The sequence below is a fragment of the Oncorhynchus clarkii genome, chromosome 9, assembly GCF_045791955.1.
Source record: "Oncorhynchus clarkii lewisi isolate Uvic-CL-2024 chromosome 9, UVic_Ocla_1.0, whole genome shotgun sequence".
Lineage (NCBI taxonomy): Eukaryota > Metazoa > Chordata > Actinopteri > Salmoniformes > Salmonidae > Oncorhynchus > Oncorhynchus clarkii.
Window position 1 is genome coordinate 54942942 of NC_092155.1, and position 20725 is coordinate 54963666.

Here is a 20725-nt window from a genome sequence, read left to right on the forward strand (position 1 = left end):
GAACAATGATTCCAAGCACCACACTCCTTTTGAAGCTTCCAGTCTGTTATTCGAACTCAATCAGCATGACAGAGTGATCCCCAGCCTTGTCCTCGTCAACACTCACACCTGTGTTAACGAGATTATCACTGACATGTCAGGTGGTCCTTTTGTGGCAGGGCTGAAATGCAGTGGAAATGTTTTTGGGGATTCAGTTCATTTGCATGGCAAAGAGGGACTTTGCAATGAATTGCAATTCATCTGATCACTCTTCATAACATTCTGGAGTATATGCAAATTGCCATCATACAAACTGAGGTAGCAGACTCTATAAAAATGTATATATATATATTTGTGTCATTCTCAAAATCTTTGGCCATGACTGTAAATGCCATATCTCACAACCTGGTGATGTAGCTCTCGTGCTACCTTTCCCTGAGTGAGAGGTTTGTACTTTGATAATTTTCCTCGACATGGTTATTTTATCTACAAACAATTGCGCAATAAATCATTTCCACTACAATTTGTTGCATAATTAATTTTACTGACACAAAAAGATCCCACCGTGTCAAACAAATTGTTGAGATTTAGGAAATTGTACCGACACTCCATGTTTCCATCACAATTGCTGATTTAGTTTTTGTTAAGCATGACTTTACTCGCATAAAAACTGTAGATGGAAATGTGGTTAGTGACAGTGGGGTCAAAAAGCATGGATAAAAATGTTTTTTTGGGGGGGGGTTATGCTCTTTAAATTTTTGTTAAAATTGCCACACTGATGAGTCACATTCTGGTAGAAGTGCAGTTTGAGAGACCACAGAGACATTTTGATAACTTCATACCTTTGAACACAAGTGATGATTATAAATGTTGATATTTCTTTGTTACGCTAACATACTGACAAAACCCTTTCCATGCATGCGTCTATGTTGATTTTTTTTCTATCCCCACCAGACGCGTTCTTGACATGCAGGTTAAAATACCAAAACCAACTGCAAACCAACTATATTAATTTGGGATGAGGTCGAAACACAAATTAAACATTCATGGACATTATGCTAGCTAATTTGCATGGGGAAATATTCAAACATCGGGCTGTTATTTTACTTGGTCCTTTCTTTAGCTGGATCTTTGTGTGTTCTCCACTCCACTTTTTAAATATTTTTTTTATTAACTTCTCCTTCATATTTCTTCTTATGTGGATTTTATACAGTGGTTGGCAACCAACAAAGTTGCATTACCACCACTAGTGGACTGTGGAACTCATTCATCTTTGAATCCCCCACGTGGGTATATGCTCGTAAAAACCAATGAGAAATTGGGACAGGAGAGACTTGCAGCGCGTCAACCAATTTAAATTTAAGCGGCTGGCTACGCAGATGCCTGTTGATGCGGTCAAGCAGTTTGGATGAAATGGACGATTTGGTCAGCATGTAATACAAATGTGTTTGTATGTGGTCACAGTAGTCACCTCTCTCTGCGGGATTGGGCTCTGGCCTGCTCCCTGCGTTTCTGCCTCTCCCAGTCTCGCCGGGCCTTGTCTTGCTCCTCCCACTGCCGCTTCCTGCGCTCACTCTCCCTGTCTTTGGGCCGCACGTGTTTCCCTGCTGCTGCTACTGTGATAAAAACAAACAAATGTAAAACAGTGCTACTTGGTGCTACATATGCATGCATACATAGTTTAATACCACAGTAAAACCAGTCCCTATTCAACTTTCTACAGCAATACCATAGAGAAAGATAGAGGACTCATTCTTATATCTCTGCCATTTTAGCATCTGTGACACCATAGCAGGGCTGACCACATTTAGTGGACTGGTGGATAGGCTGTTAGTCGACCAAGATTTTTTTTAGTCGAGCAGTCACAAATAGACCCCCCCCCCCTCCCCCCAGGAGACACCTGTCTGATTCTCACTGGTCTTCTGTGTACTAACCCATTGAGTAGGCTGCGGAGATGCAACCATCCAAGAAGGGAGTGTGGCTAAGATGCACAAAACATGTCTCTCTCCGGAATGCGCTCTGTTCCGCCATTTCGTGCACTTTCAGTGTTTCATTGTGTAAATTGTTTATCAATTCCCCATTACATATATCACATATATCACCAGTATTAGCCTACATTTACTGTTCATTTGCTTAATTTCTAATCAATACTGAACAAAACCAAAGCAACAATTTAATTGATTTTACTGAGTTGAGGAATTTAGTCAGAGTTGAGGAATTTAGTAATTCAATTTAAATAAATTCATTATGCCCTAACCTACAGATTTCACATGACTAAAAATACAGATATGCATCTGTTGGTCACAGATACCATGAAAAAAAGGGCCTCAGGATTTTGTCACGTTATTTTTGTGCATTCAAATTGCCATCGATAAAACGCAACTGTGTTCGTTGCCCGTAGCTTATACCTGCCCATACCTTAAGCACACTGCCAACTTGGGACACTTTGTTAGCAACATTGACATCAGCAAACCGCTTGCCCACACAATGCCATACACGTGGTCTGCAGTTGTGAGGCAGGTTGGACATACTGACAACTGTCAACAGTTTCATGAGCTAAAATAAAAGATTGAGGTAATGTTATAGATGCACAAAAAGCTTATTTCTCTAAAATGTTGTGCACAAATGTTTACATCTGTTTGCAGGGCTGTGCCCGAACAAAAAATAAACAAATTGTCGACCAAGAGACATCTGTTCTTTTTAATCTTCTATTTTTTCTAAATACAGTGCATTCGGAAAGCATTCAGACCCCTTGACTTTTTCCACATTGTTACTTTACAGCCTTATTCCAAAGTGTATCAAATAAATGTTTTCCCTCATCAATCTACACATAATACCCCATAATGACCAAGCGAAAAGTCAATTATTTTACCCAATTTATATATAAAAAAACAAACAGAAATACCTTACTTACATAAGTATTCAGACCCTTTTATGAGACACAAAATTTAGGTCAGGTACATCCTGAGGGAGAAGGGCCTTGGTCAGGGAGGTGACCAAGAACCAGATGGTCACTGACAGAGTTCCAGAGATCCTCTGTGGAGATGGGAGAACCTTCCAGAAGGACAACCATCTCCGCAGCCTTCCACCAATCAGGCCTTTACGGCACGACAGCCAGCTTGGACTTTGCCAAAAGGCACCTAAAGGACAGACCATGAGAAACTAGTACAAAGTATAGACAGTTCCTTGATTAAAACCTGTTCCAGAGCACTCAGGACCTCAGACTGGGGTGAAGGTTCATCTTCCAGCAAGACAACGACCTTAAGCACACCAGCAAAGAAAACACAGGAGTGGCTTCGAGACAAGTCTCTGAATGTCCTCAAGTGGCCTAGCCAGAGCTCTGACTCGAACCTGATCAAACATCTCTGGAGACCTTAAAATAGCTGTGCAGCGACGCTCCCCATCCAACCTGACAGAGCTTGAGAGAATCTGCAGAGAATGGGAGAAATTCCCCAAATACAGGTGTGCCAAGCTTGTAGCGTCATACCCAAGAAAACTTGAGGCTGTAAGGCTGTAATCACTGTGGAACACATTAAGGGGTCTGAATACTTCCCGAATGCATTGTAGACACATCCTATTTCCACTGAGCTTGTCTTATGCTTTAAGCTTACTGTTGGATGAAATAATTAAGACACACAAATGACCGCAATTTATTTGATTGTGCCGCCTGGCTCAAACTTGCAGTGTTAAAAAGGAAAGACAGAGAGTGACTATGTGACTAGCACTAGTTGTCCCACTCTCCTCCCTGCTGCACCGACAACCACAAAACACGTGTATAGTGCTGTCCATGTTGCTGAAGCTGCAACATAATTACAGCCATTTCTGACTTTAAAGTTGTTACCGAAATCCCTAATTTGTTTTGGGAAAACATTCCCTACTCCCACAACCCTTCCTCTCTTTATGTGACACATGCACGTGACCAGTAGGGCCTGACCTATAGCATACCATAATCACATAAATTGGTTATAAATTTTTTTTAAAAACTATGAATGCCGTAACACGTGACAGCAAAATGGATGCAGAGGTGACGAACTTGAAGGGGAAGTCAGAAGTGTGAAATAAATTTGACTAGTTGTGGAACATCCCGGAGAACAGTCGACTAAATGGGGAGGGCCCTGACTGTTCATAAGCAGTTCTTTGCCAAGATAATCCATCCACCTGACAGGAGTGGCATATCAAGAAGCTGATTAAACAGCACTATCGTTACACAGGCGCACCTTGTGCTGGGGACAATAAAAGGCCGCTCCAAAAATGTGCAGTTTTGTGACAACATAATGCCACAAATGTCTCATGTTTTGAGGGAGCACACACGCTAAATGCAGGAATGTCCACCAGAGCTGTTGCCAGAGAATTTAATGTTAATTTCTCTACCATAAGCCGCCTCCGATGTTGTTTTAGAGATTTGGCAGTACGTCCAACCGGCCTCACAACCACCAGGCGAGTGGTTTGTGGATTTCAACGTTGTGAACAGAGTTCCCCATGTAGTCAGTGGGGTTTTGGTATGGGCAGGCATAAGCTTTGGACAACGAACAATTGCATTTTATTGATGGGATTCTGAATTCACAGAGATACCGTCACAGATCATGAGGCCCATTGTCATGCCATTCATCTGTACACAATTCCTGGAAGCAGAACATTTCCCAGTTCTTCCATGGCCTGCATACTCACCACACATGTCAACCATTGAGCATGTTTGGGATGCTCTGGATCAACACGTACAATAGCAGGTTCCAGTCCCCGCCAATATTGAGAAACTTTGCACAGCCATTGAAAAGGAGTGGGACAATATTCCACAGGCCACAATCAACAGCCTGATCAACTCTATGCGAAGGAGATGTGTCAAGCTACATGAGGCAAATCACACCAGATACTGACTGGTTTTCTGATCCACGCCTCTACATTTTTTTTTTTAATGTACACAACATGACCAAAAATGAAAGGACAACTGCTCATTGAACAGCTCATTCCAAAATTATGGGCATTAATATGGAGTTGTGACCCCTGCTATTAACAGCCTACACTCCTTCGAGGAAGGATTCCACTAAATGTTCTAACATTGCTTCGAGGGACTTGCTTCCATTCAGCCACAAGAGCATTAGTGAGGTCGGGCACTGTTAGGCGATTAGGCCTGGCTCGAAATCGGTGTTCCAATTCTTTGCCAAAGGTGTTTGATGGTGTTGAGGTCAGGGCTCTGTGCAGGCCAGTCAAGTTCTTCCACAACAGTATTGACAAACTATTTCTGTATCGACCTCGCTTTGTGCATAGGGGCATTGTCATGCTGAAACAGGAAAGGGCCTTCCCCAAATTGTTGCCACAAAGTTGCCTTGGAGGGGATGGCTGCTGTTTTACGGGCTCGTAACCAACAACTATTTTGTTCGTTTTCTTTTGCATTGTTTGTAACTTATTTTGTACATAATGTTTCTGCTACCGTCTCTTATGACCAAATAGAGCTTCTGGACATCAGAACAGCGACTACTCACCTCGAAATGGACAAAGATGTTTTTCTTTAATGAGTCTGATGCGAAGGAAATACAGGGGGTAGAGGTCAGACCCTGCTTTGCTGAAGAACCTTTGACAGCGATTACAGCCTTGAGTGTTATTTAGTATGACGCTAAAAGCTTGGCACCCACTCTTCGCCGCAGATCCTATAAAGCTCTGTCAGGTTGGCTGGGGAGCGGTGCTGCACAGCCATTTTCAGGTCTCTCCAGAAATATTTGATTGGGTGCCTAGTGAGAATTAGTCAGCGAGTGGGTAAACCACCTTTACCATCTGCTCTATACGTACGTGCTTCAGCACTTGCCGGTCCCGTTTTGTGAGCTTGTGTGGCCTAACAGTTTGCGGCTGAGCCGTTGTTGCTCCTAGACGTTTCCAGTTCACAATAACAGCACTAACAGTTGACCAGGGCAGCTGTAGCAGAGCAGACATTTTACAAACTTGTTGGAAAGGTGGCATCCTATGACAGTGCCACATTGAAAGTCACTGAGCTCTTCAGTAAGGCCAATATACTGTCAATATTCGTATTTGGAGATTGCATGGCTGTGTGCTCGATTTTATACACCCGTCAGCAATAGGTGGGTGATATAGCCACATCCACTAATTTTAAGGGCTGTATACATACACTATATATACACAAAAGTATCTGTGACAAACAGATGCATATCTGTATTCCTAGTCATGTGAAATCCATAGATTATGGCCTAATGTATTTTTTCAATTGACTCATTTCCTCATATGAACTGTAAATCAGTAAAATCTTTGAAATTGTTGCCTGTTAAGTTTATATTTTGGTTCAATTATAACGTTTTCTTCGCCTCAAACAAACAGCAAGTAAAGAAGTGTTTTTATAATCCATTGAGAACGACAATAGTTCTCTCCCTTTCGATAACCATTTGACACGAAAGAGAAACATGTAATGCTCTGATCCAATGGAAACTTAAAATACATGATTACTTCTTATCCCTTGCACAAATAGCCTACAGCTGTGTCTGTCCCGAGCTCACTGGTGCTCGAAACTGAGGGCCCAGAATATTTCATACAATGCTGCAAGTTTGCTAGTGCAAGCTTCAGTTGATACAATGTTTCAAGTTTGTTGCAGACAGGCCATGTGTATCCAATGTGATTGATAGCAGACTTAATTTCATCAGGATATTTTCTACATGCAGGCTACAATGTTTTTATTTGCTGGCTTTATTTGAGCTACTTCTACACTTACAGTGCATGCAGAAATGATTCAGACCCTTTGACTTTTTCCACATTTTGTTACGTTACAGCCTTATTCTAAAATTTATTAAATTATTTTCCCAACCTCAATCTACATACAATTGTGACAAAGCAAAAACAGAAGACATTTTTGCAAATGTATTAAAAATTAAAAATAAATAATAAAATGGAAATATCACATTTACATAAGTATTCAGACCCTTTAATCAGTACTTTGAAGCACCGTTGACAGCGATTACAGCATTGAGTCTTATTTAGTATGACGCTACAAGCTTGACACACCTGTATTTTGGGAGTCTCTCCTATTCTTCGCTGAAGATCCTCTCAAGCTCTGTCAGGTTGGCTGGGGAGCGGCGCTGCACAGCTATGTCCAGTTCTCTCTCTATTCAGAGACTTGCCCGTAAGCCACTCCTGCGTTGTCTTGGCTGTGTGCTTAGGGTTTCTGTTCTGTTGGAAGGTGAACCTTCACCCCAGTCTGAGCGCTCTGGAGCAGGTTTTAATCAAGGATCTCTGTACTTTGCTTCGTTCATCTTTCCCTCAATCCGGACTACTCTCCCAGTCCCTGAAAAACATCCCCACAGCATAATGCTGCCACCACCATGCTTCATTGTGTCAGGTTTCCACCAGAAGTGACCCTTCGCATTCAGGCCAAAGAGTCCTTTAAGAGCCTTTTCGCAAACTCCAAGCGGGCTGTTATGTGCCTTTAACTGAGGAGCGGGTTTCGTCTGGCCACTCCACCATAAAGTCCTGATTGGTAGAGTGATGCAGAGATGGTTGTCCTTTTGGAAGGTTCTCCTATTTCCAAAGAGGAACTCTGGAGCTCTGTCAGAGTGACCATTGGGTTCTTGATCACCTCCCTGACCAAGGCCCTTCTCCCCGATTGCTCAGTTTGGCTGGGCGGCCAGCTCTAGGAAGAGTCTTGGTGGTTCCAAACGGCTTCTATTTAAGAATGATGGAGGCCATTGTGTTCTTGGGGACCTTCAATGCTGCAGACATTTTTTGGTACCCTTCCCTAGATCTGTGCCTTGACACAATCTTGTCTCGCAGCCCTACAGACAATTCCTTCGACCTCATGGCTTGGTTTTCGCTCTGACACGAACTGTCAACTGTGGGACCTTATATAAGACAGGTGTGTGCCTTTCCAATCAATTAAATTTACAACATGTGGACTCCAATGAAGTTGTTGAAACATCTCAAGGATGATCAATGGAAACATGATGCACCTGAGATCAATGTTGAGTCTCATAGAAATGTGTCTGAATACTTATGTAAATAAGGTATTTCTGTCTAACACATATGCAAAAATATCTAAAAACCTGTTTTTGCTTTGTCATTATGGGGTATTGTGGGTGATTTAATACATTTTAGAATAAGTCTAACGTGACAAAATGTGGAAGAGAAAGGGTCTGAATACTTTCTGAATGCAGTGTGTAGTTGATTTGATCAAAACACATAGGGTGTCTATGTATGGAAAAATACACAGTTAAACATTCATTTTGACCAATCCAATCTTAGAAAAGACAACTCTTGGTCGACCAATACTTTTTTGTTGTTGCTGGGGACAGCCCCACTGCATGGCCAGCCCCATTGAGGCTACAACCCATAGGAATCCCCACGCAGTTGACTACTTTAAAATGGCAGAAGCATGGTGGAAGCCCTCAATGGCACTGACCATGCTAAAAATACCTTTTAGCCAATAGAGTTATCTATAATTCTCTATGAGCAATACACATTCCAGGATGGCAATGTACCTCCTTCAGCAGAGTGACTGCGACGGCGTCGCTTGTCCTTTCTCTTCTCCTCCTTTCTGTGGTGAGATTTGTCTTTCCTGGCCATTTGCTGGGGAGGCTTTATTGCCAGCGATTCATCCTCTTCTCCCCTGGAATTGGGAAGACTGTCTAGTGCCAACGACTCAACAAACAGGCTGCCCCTGTGCATAGCAGGGTCGCGTTCAGTTAGGACAAAAATGGGAGAAAATGTATTCAAAGGGATAAGTTCAGTTTTTAAAGACGTTTTCTCCAGTATCTGGCCCTCCTGAACGTAACCCCAATTCCCACGGCTCTTTTTCCGTATCCCCTTTACCTGTCCTCTGTGGAGTCTTCCTGTATGTACGGGGAATTCCGGATTGTTATTTCCATTTTTTTATCCCGTAGTTCTCCTTCCTCCGGAGTGTTTCGTTTGGCTTCCCGATCATCCGTCTGTGGACCAGGGCACGGAACGCACTGGACAAAACATAAGGGAGATTATAACATTCTTAAAAAAATAATACGTGGTACGGTAAACATAACAATGATTGATTGCACATAAGGTAAGATAATGATAAAGTTTGAGGCACTAGTTCAAGGACAGATCTAGTCTGTGTAATACATTTAGATACACAATAATGTCAAAGTGAGAAACAGCATCCTCTGATGGGGAGAGAAACAATGATGTCCTAAATCAACCCTTAGCCTATAATCAGGTGGAGATCAAAATGATCGGATATGTGTAAGCAATATGGCCAACCTTTCACCTAGTTTATCGGTGGGGGGGGAAGTTGAGCCATTTCCACATTCCTTATCCCAATTTCTTCTCAGATCTCCCCAAGTGTATTATTGGTACTAGGGCAGGGATTCCTCGAGTACCCCCAACAGTACACATTTTTGTTGTAGCATATGACAAGCACACCTGATTCAACTAATCATCAAGCCCTCAATGAGTTGAATCAGATGGGTTTGTCCTGGGTTAAAACAAAAATGTGTGCTGTTGGGGGGTACTCAAGGACAGGAGTTGGCTAACACTGTACTAGCCAGTGGTCAGTTTGGTGCACAACAGCATTTATCTTCTGTTTACATTTTTCTGGCTTTTGGGCTCTGTCCTCTCTTCCAGCTCCCTTCTGCGTTTCTTCTCTTGGAGAATTTCGTCGAGTGTTTTCACTTTCCAGGTGTCCTTTTCGTCCCCCATCAGCACCCGCTCGCCACCACCTGCTACACAGAGACAGAGACCCCCAACACAGAGAGATTCAATGCAAGAGCATTGTGAGATATGTCATGTTAATGGAAACTGTGGTATTCATGTACAATTATTTAATTGCATACCTCTACAGTTCAACGCATGCTTTTCATTATTTGAGCCAAGGTGTAAATACACACTACTTCGCAAGAGGGTTGTACGAATATGAATTTGATAGGTAATAATAGTACAGACGGTTATTGCCCAGGATAAAAAAAAAATATCGTATAGGGGTTGTAGGGGAGGAGGGTCAAGTTGGTAGCCTATCATTTGTTACCTGAGTAGCGCCTCGTATCTTATCCATAGCAGTAACGTCACACTTTCACTGGTAAAAAAATAAACACAAAACACCAATCCAAAAATGATGGAAGTAAAACGTAGAGGTGAGATCAAGGGGGAGAGAGAAGTTATAAGTCCAAGTCAAATCGAGAATTCTACAAACACACGTTGCGTGAAATCTGTCACTGTGTGACAGTAGCTAACCGTGAACTCTGAATATATTACATGTTACTGCCTAGCTAGTATGTTTACTTAGCGAACGTTAAGTCCGTTATCATAAATACACCAACTCTAAACGTTACGTAAGGTCAAATAGTTTGCAGTTAGCGTACAATAAACATCTAGCAAAATTACCGGTCTGACGTCAATTAATATGCTAACTGTCTTTCGTTATGTAACATCGGTAGGTGTACAGTTAACTAGCTCTCAGCTAGCCGCATCCGTGCATGCTTCTTGTAACGAGCTAATGTTAGTCAGATGCTAACGTTTGCCAATAAGCATGCTACAGTTAGCTAGCCAGCTAGCGGACGCTAACATAGGCAATAAATTAACATTCCTGTTATACGTTGAGTTTAAGGGGCACATTTTTATTGAATTTCGTATTTTCTAAATATATCCGAAGTGTGTTAGCTTAAAGCTTTCGAATGATTCGCATTTTAACTGAAGTGATTTAACAAACCTGAAATACGCTCCGCGCAATTTTGGAACGCCGGATGATTCGTTGACTTCTGGGGTCATATAATTACTTCCGGTTAATACTTCTTCGCTGCATTGAAAATAAGAGGACAGCTTACTGCCATCACCTGGGCAGGAGTTGCAACTGTTTCTAGGTGCAAAGCTACGGCTACCAACGAACAAAAATTTCCAGACCGGATATAACACAATAAAAATCACTTTTATTAACCCAGTTTATACTGTACATTATCTATTATTAAATCGATTAAACCTTACATTGTTTCACTTTACCAGCTCCCCAAAATATACAATTAGTAACCACAAACTCACATTACCAGCACCCCAAAATATACAATTAGGATCCTCATTGACAATTTCAAATGAAACACCCTTTTCAGTTATATGTATTAGCACTAGGCCTATTCAGTAGACCTATTTTGTTATATTATCATCCCATAATCCTACACAATCATTTTACCTTCCATCTTCTGTTAAAAAAAAAATTTGAGCAGTACATTAATGTGAAAGTTGACATATTGCTAGACACATAAATGACAATGAGAAGTGGGAGATAAATCACAGTGTAAAGTACGATATCAAGTTCATATGGCAACCAACAAAATAATTGAGGGGAATACATCAACATCAAATAAAAGGTCCACAGGTTTATTATATATCTATTTTTAAAGATAAATGCCTCCCAAAATAATACAACCCAAAAAACAGATTCTGAGCAAATTCTCAGAGAATAGGAGGTAAGCGTCTCTTGATGAGAATTTTACAAAGCACTAGACCTGATGTAGTCTTTGATATACCACATTGGTTAAACATTTTGAAGTTGACAATAAATACCTTAATCACAGTAGTCTTATCAACACTGTACCATGACTGAAAAGCACAGTCTGGTAAGATCATGAATACAGAGAAACGTGCAAAAAAAGTGGGACTTGTAAAATAATTAGAAGATTGAACAAAGCCAGTCTGAAAGTCAGAAATAATTTACAACTATAAACATTGATTGATTGAAATAGTCAAATGCACACAAATGAGTGTCTACATTAGTAATGTACGAACATTGTCAACCAACGGCATGTGAGAACTTTCACAAATATTGTGTTGTTTAAACGCAGACTCAGCAATATGACATTGTCATACACAGCATGGTGACTTCCTGCTTAGATAAGCTTTAAAAAAAATATATATTTTTTTTTAAACATTCCAATTCGTCAAAAGTTGAGACATGCCCATATCGGGAAGTGCCAACAGTGCCAGTGTTGGCAAATTATGACTTTCCTTTGTTGAACTTGTTGTTAGTCTGAGAAAAGCACCACAGAGTACCACACCATGACAAAACCAAGGCAATGCCAGTACTATTCACTGAAGCAAACAGACGTTTCCATTTTATGTCAGCTTCCCCTTACAAAATGTAGTCAGTTTTGAATAGTTTCACTGTAGTCTACCCTACTGATCACACGTTTCCTATAGAAAAAGGACAAAAATTACCTCCAGTTTTACTAAGCCAAAGCTCAATAGAGTTGTTGAATCATTTCAATCGTTGTAGCTAGCTCTTTCAATCCATAGGACTGACAGTTTTTAATTAAAGTGGCAATTCCCTCCATCCGGGATATACTGTTGTCAAATCAAACACACTTCTGAGAGGCCAGTGCAGAAAAAAATTGCCGATCTGCAATGATTGAACCAGCCATGGACTGCTTCATGCCTTCAGGGTTTCCACTAGATAGCACAGCCACAAAGTCAAAATTGGCTGTATCATAAAAATTTATGAAAACAAATACCTTTTTTGGTCTTAGTTTAAGGTTCAGTTTAGGCATAAGGTTAGGGTTAAAAATCTAATTTTAAGTAGATAAATTGTAGAAATAGGCAGGGTTCATGACTTTGTGGCGGTGGCAACTAGTGACGGCCATCCTTGGGGTCAAAGTCCTTCTGGTTTTTGTTTCTCCCTGGTGCTTAATTGCTCAAAGTGTCATTGATTGGCTAAGGAAGTCACACACCTGGTTATGCAGATATAATTCAGTTCCAAGTTAAAAGGCAAGGATGAAAAACCAGCATAGAATACAGGCCAAGAGGACAAGAGTTGTACACCCATGGTCTTCTCGCTTATTCTCTCTCTCGTCAGGCAGCATTGAATAAATCAGTCTTTGGAGATTCCACAACAGAATCTATATAACTTAGCTTGTTTAATGCAAATATTAGATTACATCACCAAAATGGTAATATGGATGAGAGGATATGATCGGTGTCCCATCCACGGGACAGTTGAGCTAACGTAGGCTAATGCGGTTAGCATGAGGTTGTAAGTAACAAGAAAAATTCCCAGGACGTAGACATATCTGATATTGGCAGAAAGCTTAAATTCTTGTTAATCTAACTGCACTGTCCAATTTACAATAACTATTACAGTGAAATAATACCATGCTATTGTTTGAGGAGAGTGCACAGTTTTGAACTTGAAAAGTTATTAACAAACAAATTAGGCACATTTGGGCAGTCTTGATATAACATTTTGAACAGAAATGCAATGATTCTGTGGATGAGTCTAAATCTTTGCACATGCACTGCTGCCATCTAGTGGCCAAAATCAAAAGGGCACCTGGGCTGGAATAATACATTATGGCCTTTCTCTTGCATTTCAAAGATGGTACAAAAAAATATATATATATATTTTTCTTATTATTACCTTTTACCAGATCTAATGTGTTATATTCTCCTGCATTCCTTTTACATTTCCACAAACTACAAAGTGTTTATTTTCAAATGGTATCAAGAATATGCATATCCTTGCTTTAGGGGCAGATCCTGAAGAGGTTGGTTGAGAGACCTTGGGGTGTTTCATAACCAGAACTACTAAAAATACATTCATTGTTGAACAAGAATGCAAAAATAACAAAGGAATGTACTCAAGACAAATAACAGTTTCATTAACAGTATGCTTAGCACTTGAAATAAAGTACATCAAGTCTCCCTTATTCAACTGACTCTTAGCAAATAACAAGGTTCAGTGTGGCACAGAAAGTAAGACAGGGGTGTGGAAAGCTACACAATGCCACATAAGCCCAAATCAATCTCTCAACACCTAGCTATGACGAAACTTTCAGGTTCTGTTCAAGAACAACAAGAAAATGAAGAACCAACACAATAGTAACCTAAAGAAAGCTTTGCAAAATTAAAAATGGTTGCTAGGTGAATTTGTAAGAACTGCAGATAAGGATACGACCTCTGCAGACTGCACTCAAGGTTTTCAAATATTTAAAATTAAATTGCTGTGAGAAGTTCAGTGTCAACGGTGAGCTTTGGGAAAACAAATAAAGGGTTACCCTCTCTACCTCATCTCCCCCGAAGGTAAGACACCTTTGTGGCTAATGCCGCAAATATTTGCTTTACACTTGTGACCAATTGGTATACAGCTGAGCTAAAGCCCTATTAGAATGAATGATGAATGTCTTGACTGTTCTACATGTTGATGGACCTTTGCCAATGATCAGGAGAATAAAGCTGTTTAGTCAACAACAATGTGTGTCCATAACCGAAAAATGTAAAACTCAATAAAACATTACAAAAATGATCATTAAAGGCAAGTACGCAGAAAAAATAGACTTGCATTGAACCGCTTCCACCCAATGAACATTGAGAGAAATCCTGAGTTTGCTCGTGTTTCAAAACCATATGAAATAATGAAACATTTCAGGTGAGGGAATGGAACAACAAAAGGAATTGACAGTGTAAAAGTGAAGTTCAAACACACCAGAACCGAGTCAAACACTGGTCCTCGTTCAGACCGCACACTAAGGCAAGTTCACAAAGGTATCATCAGAGTGAATCAAGGTGAGGCCGAATGAAACCAGCCTCTCGAATGGACAATTCCCACTGAGAGAAACCCCAGTGACAGATCCTTTCACTGTGTTATGATGACCGTTGACTTCTCCGATTTGTTGTAATGCTGGTGCAAGTCTGCATATCAGGTTCTACATGATCAAAGTTAAAAAGAACAGACCTCTTTGGTCTCTCCCCCTTTGGTCTCCTGGGGAGTGTATCGGTCCGATGCTTTGAGCTCGTGGTCCTGCAGAAGTGGTTTGTTGTGTTGGTCCTGAGCTTGGGCCAGGGCCTGTAACGTGTCTCTCTGAAACTGCTTGGCCTTGTTGTACAGCAGCACACCAACAAAAACCAGGGCCGTGCCGGCGGCGCTGAGCACCGTGATGTGGTTACTGAACACAATGATACTCAGCCAGATAGACATGGCGTGCTTCACTGTGCTGGCAACACTGTGGAGGAAAGGGCAGGGTGTTAGATACTGCTGCAGGTTGCAATATTTTTTTTTGAATGTGACTGTCTGTCTGTTTGACAGACTGCCTGTCTAAATGCGATGACTGTCAAGGATAATAGTATTTTCAACCTGAATGTGACTGGGGGGCTTCTCAATAGTTTCAAGAGGTAAAAAATAGTTACACAGAGGTAAAAATAAATAAACAGATGGGAATGATGGCTAGCTGAATTGAAATGCCCCCCTGCCTGTGTGACTCCTACCTAAAGGTGACGGGAGAGATGCGTCCCATGAGGGCGTAGGCGGTGACACTCTGCAGGTGGAACAGGACCCCATCAAACAGCAGCAACAGAACGATGTCTTGACTCCAGCTGAACGAACGCTCACTCTTCCCAATCACTGGAAGGTCCTGGAGGCACAAAGGAGCACGGGAGAACACCAAACTGAAACAGTCCCAAACCAAATACCAGGTCAAGTTGCTAACTTGGTATTTTCATTGTTAACCAACTTAAAACTTAGACAGAATTTTCATTGTTTTTAAAGCAACTGTTTTACAACAAACAGGTATTAGGCTATAGTCATTATGATGGTAATAGTATTTTATATCATTTGTATCTGCCATCAGTAGCTTTAGCTGAACAACACAGTACTGCATTCAAAACAAATGGAAACCGGTACACATTAGGCTACACAATATACTCCAGGTCATGAAGCTCAATTATTAGGCCACAGTCTGGGAACTGCTTGTCAACAATAGTGGCCTCCTTTCGTTACACCAGAGCACTGTGTGCAGGGTGCACTCCAATTACAATGACGCCAGCCTGCTGGACACACATACGTTTCTAATATAGAAGGAATGACATTTATGCACTATTAACAGCATATTAGTTATTTTGCTATTATTATATACTAAGAAATATAGACATTCATTTTCAGTTACTGTAACAAATGCATTACTCTGTTAAACCAGAATGTTCAGAGCACTCATTAACTGTCAATCATAAATGTGAAATACCAAATGGTAATATATTCAACAGTACAGTAATATACGTGACTGACCATGAGGAAGACCCAGGCAGGTATTAGCATAATGACTGCAGCTGCACTGGTGTAGAACTGCAGTTCTGGAGGGCTAAACAGGACACAGGAACAAGTATTCTATTCAGTACAGACACCGGTAAACACTTCATACTATAATCTACCGTCAACAGTTCACCATTCAATTCCTCAACTCCTCAATTTCTTTACACATCTGTTAACAATACACTGTTTTTTTTTTGTTTGTTTTTGTATTCCTAGGATACAACATGAATTATTAGCCAGTACAGGATATAAAACTGGGCCTAATACATTCATTAGTTTTGTATATTACAAACTAGGAAGTACTAAAAACAACTTACCTGAATTTGTATGTGTCTCCACTTAGTAGCTTCTTTGAAAAAACATTCTGTAAACTGAGAGGGAATATGAAGAGAACCATGAGAATGTGTGGTGGTGTTACATTGCCCTGAAAAGACAAGGCGTTGAAATGTGAGAAATGTCATAAATACGGGTACTATTGTGTTACTGTGTGTGAGTACCAGTCCATGATGTTGGTGGAGAGGGCTGCAGAGAAGCCCAGCATATTAAAACTGGTCTCTGTTGCAGTGCAGAGGGCCAGGCCAGCCATGACAGGAAAAAGGGACAGGTTCACCCACATCCCTACAGTAGTGTGCGTGAGTGCGCGCACACACACACGCACACACGCACACGCACACACACACACACACACACACACACACACACACACACACACACACACATCAGCTATCTGCACAAGACCTAGCCCTAAAGTATTGGTAGAGTGACACATTTTTTGTTATTTTGGATCTGTACTCCAGCACCTTGGATTTGAAATGATACGATGGCTATGAAGGTTAAAGTGCAGACTGTCTGATTTAATTTGATGGTATTTTCATCCAGATCAGGTGAACCGTTCAGAAATCACAGCACTTTTTGTAAATTTTAGGGGACCAAAGATATTGGGACAAATTCACTTAAACAGATTATTTTGTGCCCAATAGAAATTAATGGTATATATTGTTTTGTGTCATTTTGGAGTCACATTCTATTCTTATTTACAATAAAAGTATCTAAACACTTCTACATTAATGTGGATGCTATCATGATTACGGATAATCCTGAATGAATTGTGAATAAATACGAGTGAGAAAGTTAGATGCACAAATATCTTACCCCCCCAAAAATGCTAACCTCCCCTGTTATTGTAATGGTGAGAGGTTAGCATGTCTTGGCTGTATAATGTTTGTGCGTCTACCTTTCTCACTGATTATTCACGATTCATTCAGGATTATGCGTCATCATGGTAACATCCACATTAATGTAGAAGTGTTTAGAAACATATTCTATTCTTATTTACAATAAAAGTTACTCCAAAATGACACAATACAATATTTACCATTAATTTATATTGGGCACAAAATAATCTGAAACACAATTGAAAGACACAGCAAATGCATCCAACAAATTTGTAGAGTTACAAGCTTGATGTAGTCATTGCCTGCTATGAATATGGGACCAAATACTTACTTTTTACTAAGCATAAGTGAATTTGTCCCAATACTTTTGGTGCCCTAAAATGGGGGGAATACAGTGTGCATGTGCTTTACCTGTGTATTCCCCTAGGATCAGCCTCGACATGATGACAGTGAAGATGGGCGCGGAGCTCTTCACCGTCTCAGCAAAGGAGACCGCCACATTCTTCAGGCTCACCAGTCCCAGTACCACACTAGTGAACCTGCAGAACAGGATAGGTTAGTAGCATTCAGACCAGAAGACAATCCCACACCACAACCACTCCAAACCTATGCTACACAGACTATCCCTTTTCCAGATTGTCAAACTGTTTACCTGTAATGATAGATGAGCTGAGATTGAGTTGCAGCATCGCACTAACCTAAAATGTAAGCGTTTAGAGGCCATTTAAAAAAGGCCCACATCAGAGGAAGTTGAAGCACCGATTTTGAGTAATTCCTGTCCTAGAGCGGAAATTCTCGTTTAGGTTCCACATCAAAGACTGATGCTAGTAGCAGAGAAATAACAAATAGGGCACTAAACAGACAGCTGTCAGTGTAACTAGCTAGCATGCCAAGCTAACAGTCAGCTAATGAAAGTTATAGTATGTGAGCACCATTTCAGTTAAGACGGGCATACTGTAAAGGAGTCAGCATGCTTCCTAGCCGAAACAGTTCGGTAGCGTTTGTGCATATATTATGACAATGTTTTTGTTCATTTGGATTGCGATTTTTGTTTTTGAATAGGTTGTTCAAGAACACAATATTTTTATGGAGGCAAGCCGAAGTTCGGAGCCAAAGTCTACGCCCATTCGTCTGTGAGTGGCCAAAAGTAGGGATTCTTCAATCTTTGTTGTCATTCACTGAGAGATGAGTTGTTTTGATGGACATTTTTTAATTGAAAAATACTGCACCAAATATTAAAATTGATGACAGATTTCTTGAGTCATCTTAGATAAACTCTGACTATTTTGAGGAAGTCTATACTGGCTACGGCACTCAAAATGGACAAACTACTATTGCCTTTTTCCCCCTTGTTTTTCCAAACAAAGGTATTTTAAGGGAGCATGCAGCACACTTGTTTGGTTCGGCAAGCCGAACTGATGCATGAAAATAATAACATCAGGAAAAGACTGCCAGTCTACCTATCAAGAGATGAGTCTCAGCTAAACTGTGCCTATACGAGTCGTTTACGATTGTCTGACTCTTGCCGTTTGATAATTCCAGTTAAACAGTGCCAGACATTATATACAGTGCATTCGGAAAGTATTCAGACCGAATGACATTTTCCACATTTTGTAACTTGGTCTTGGGCTGTTTTTCGTCACTGCCAAGCTTGTCTTTAGATATTTTTGTCAGATGTTACTAAGGAATACTGAACTATATTTACAAGCATTTCATAAGTGTCAAAGGCTTTTATTGACAATTACATGAAGTTGATGCAAAGAGTCAATATTTGCAGTGTTGATCCTTCTTTTTCAAGACCTCTGCAATCCACCCTGGCATGCTGTCAATTAACTTCTGGGCCACATCCTGACTGATGGCAGCCCATTCTTACATAATCAATGCTTGGAGTTTGTCAGAATTTGTGGGTTTTTGTTTGTCCACCCGCCTCTTGAGGATTGACCACAAGTTCTCAATGGGATTAAGGTCTGGGGAGTTTCCTGGCCATGGACCCAAAATATCCATGTTTTGTTCCCCGAGCCACTTAGTTATCACTTTTGCCTTATGGCAAGGTGCTCCATCATGCTGGAAAAGGCATTGTTCGTCATCAAACTGTTCCTAGATGGTTGGGAGAAGTTGCTCTCGGAGGATGTGTTGGTACCATTCTTAATTCATGGCTGTGTTCTTAGGCAAAATAGTGAGTGAGCCCATTCCCTTGAGAAGCAACGCCACACATGAATGGTCTCAGGATGCTTTACTGTTGGCATGACACAGGACTGATGGTAGCGCTCACCTAGTCTTCTCCAGACAAGCTTTTTCCGGATGCCCCAAACAATTGGAAAGGGGATTCATCAGAGAAAATAACTTTACACCAGTCCTCAGCAGTCCAATCCCTGTACCTTTTGCAGAATATCAGTAGGTCCCTGATGTTTTTCCTAGAGAAAAGTGGCTTCTTTGCTGCCCTTCTTGACAACAGGCCATCCTCTAAAAGTTTTCGCCTCACTGTGCGTGCAGATGCACTCACACCTGCCTGATGCCATTCCTGAGCAAGCTCTGTACTGGTGGTGCCCCGATCCCGCAGCTGAATCAACTTTAGGAGACGGTCCTGGTGCTTGCTGAACTTTCTTGGGCGCCCTGAAGCCTTCTTCACAACAATTGAACCCCTCTCCTTGAAGTTCTTGATGATCCGATAAATAGTTGATTTAGGTGCAATCTTACTGGCAGCAATATCCTAGCCTGTGAAGCCCTTTTTGTGCAAAGCAATGATGACGGCACATGTTTCCTTGCAGGTAACCATGGTTGACAGAGGAAGAACAATGATTCCAAGCACCACCATCCTTTTGAAGCTTCCAGTCTGTTATTTGAACTCAATCAGCATGACAGAGTGATCTCCAGCCTTGTCCTCGTCAACACTCACACCTGTATTAACGAGAGAATCACTGACATGTCAGCTGGTCCTTTTGTGGCAGGGCTGAAATGCAGTGGGAATGTTTTTGGGGATTCAGTTCATTTGCATGGCAAAGAGGGACTTTGCAATGAATTGCAATTCATCTGATCACTTTTCATAACATTCTGGAGTTAATGCAAATTGCCATCATACAAACTGAGGCAGCAGACTTTGTGAAAATTAATATTTGTGTCATTCTCAAAACTTTTGGCCACGAATGTATATATATATATTTTTTTTTTCAGTTCCTCATGCAGCTATGGAACCCTGCCTGGTGGTCTAGGTGCTACCTTGTCCCGGACCTGCTGTTTCGACCATCTCTCTCCCAGACCTGCTGTCTCGACCTCGGAGTTGCTTGACTATGAAAAACTGACATTTACTCCTGAGGTGTTGAACGATTGTCACTTTAACCACTGTGGTTATTATTTGAGCCTGCTAGTCATCTATGAATATTTGAACTTCTTGAGGATTGATCTGGCTTTAAATGGCCATGTACTCTTATAATCTCCACCTGGCACAGCCAGAAGAGATCTGGCCACCCTTCGGAGCCTGGTTCCTCTCTAGGTTTCTTTCTAGATTCATGCCTTTCTAGGGAGATTTTCCTAGCCACTGTGCTTT

General features: G+C 41.1%; 2 protein-coding genes across 7 annotated transcripts in view; both read right to left on the reverse strand.

Moving 5' to 3' along the window:
• LOC139416586 (cyclin-dependent kinase 11B-like) overlaps window positions 1-10689 on the reverse strand; it is a 32542-nt gene extending 21853 nt beyond the window's left edge. For 2 of the 5 annotated variants that reach the window (XM_071165429.1, XM_071165428.1), the window contains exons 1-5: window positions 10649-10687; window positions 9532-9665; window positions 8782-8921; window positions 8451-8578; window positions 1451-1595 (exon numbers count right to left, since the gene is read on the reverse strand). In XM_071165429.1, coding sequence (XP_071021530.1) covers window positions 1451-1595; window positions 8451-8578; window positions 8782-8921; window positions 9532-9642 — 524 coding nt within the window. In that variant the 5' untranslated portion in view covers window positions 9643-9665; window positions 10649-10687. Of the gene's footprint in view, window positions 1-1450; window positions 1596-8450; window positions 8630-8781; window positions 8922-9531; window positions 9666-9967; window positions 10016-10648 lie in introns of all 5 variants that reach the window. The other 3 variants (XM_071165427.1, XM_071165426.1, XM_071165430.1) reach the window with 3 other exon arrangements.
• A 156-nt stretch (window positions 10690-10845) lies between these two features.
• Window positions 10846-20725, reverse strand: part of LOC139416581 (solute carrier family 35 member E2A-like) — a 27403-nt gene continuing 17523 nt past the window's right edge. For both annotated transcript variants that reach the window (XM_071165414.1, XM_071165415.1), the window contains 6 exons: window positions 17593-17720; window positions 16504-16624; window positions 16324-16377; window positions 15983-16055; window positions 15187-15332; window positions 10846-14924 (listed from right to left, as the gene is read on the reverse strand). In XM_071165414.1, coding sequence (XP_071021515.1) covers window positions 14642-14924; window positions 15187-15332; window positions 15983-16055; window positions 16324-16377; window positions 16504-16624; window positions 17593-17720 — 805 coding nt within the window. In that variant the 3' untranslated portion in view covers window positions 10846-14641. The remainder of the gene's footprint in view (window positions 14925-15186; window positions 15333-15982; window positions 16056-16323; window positions 16378-16503; window positions 16625-17592; window positions 17721-20725) is intronic.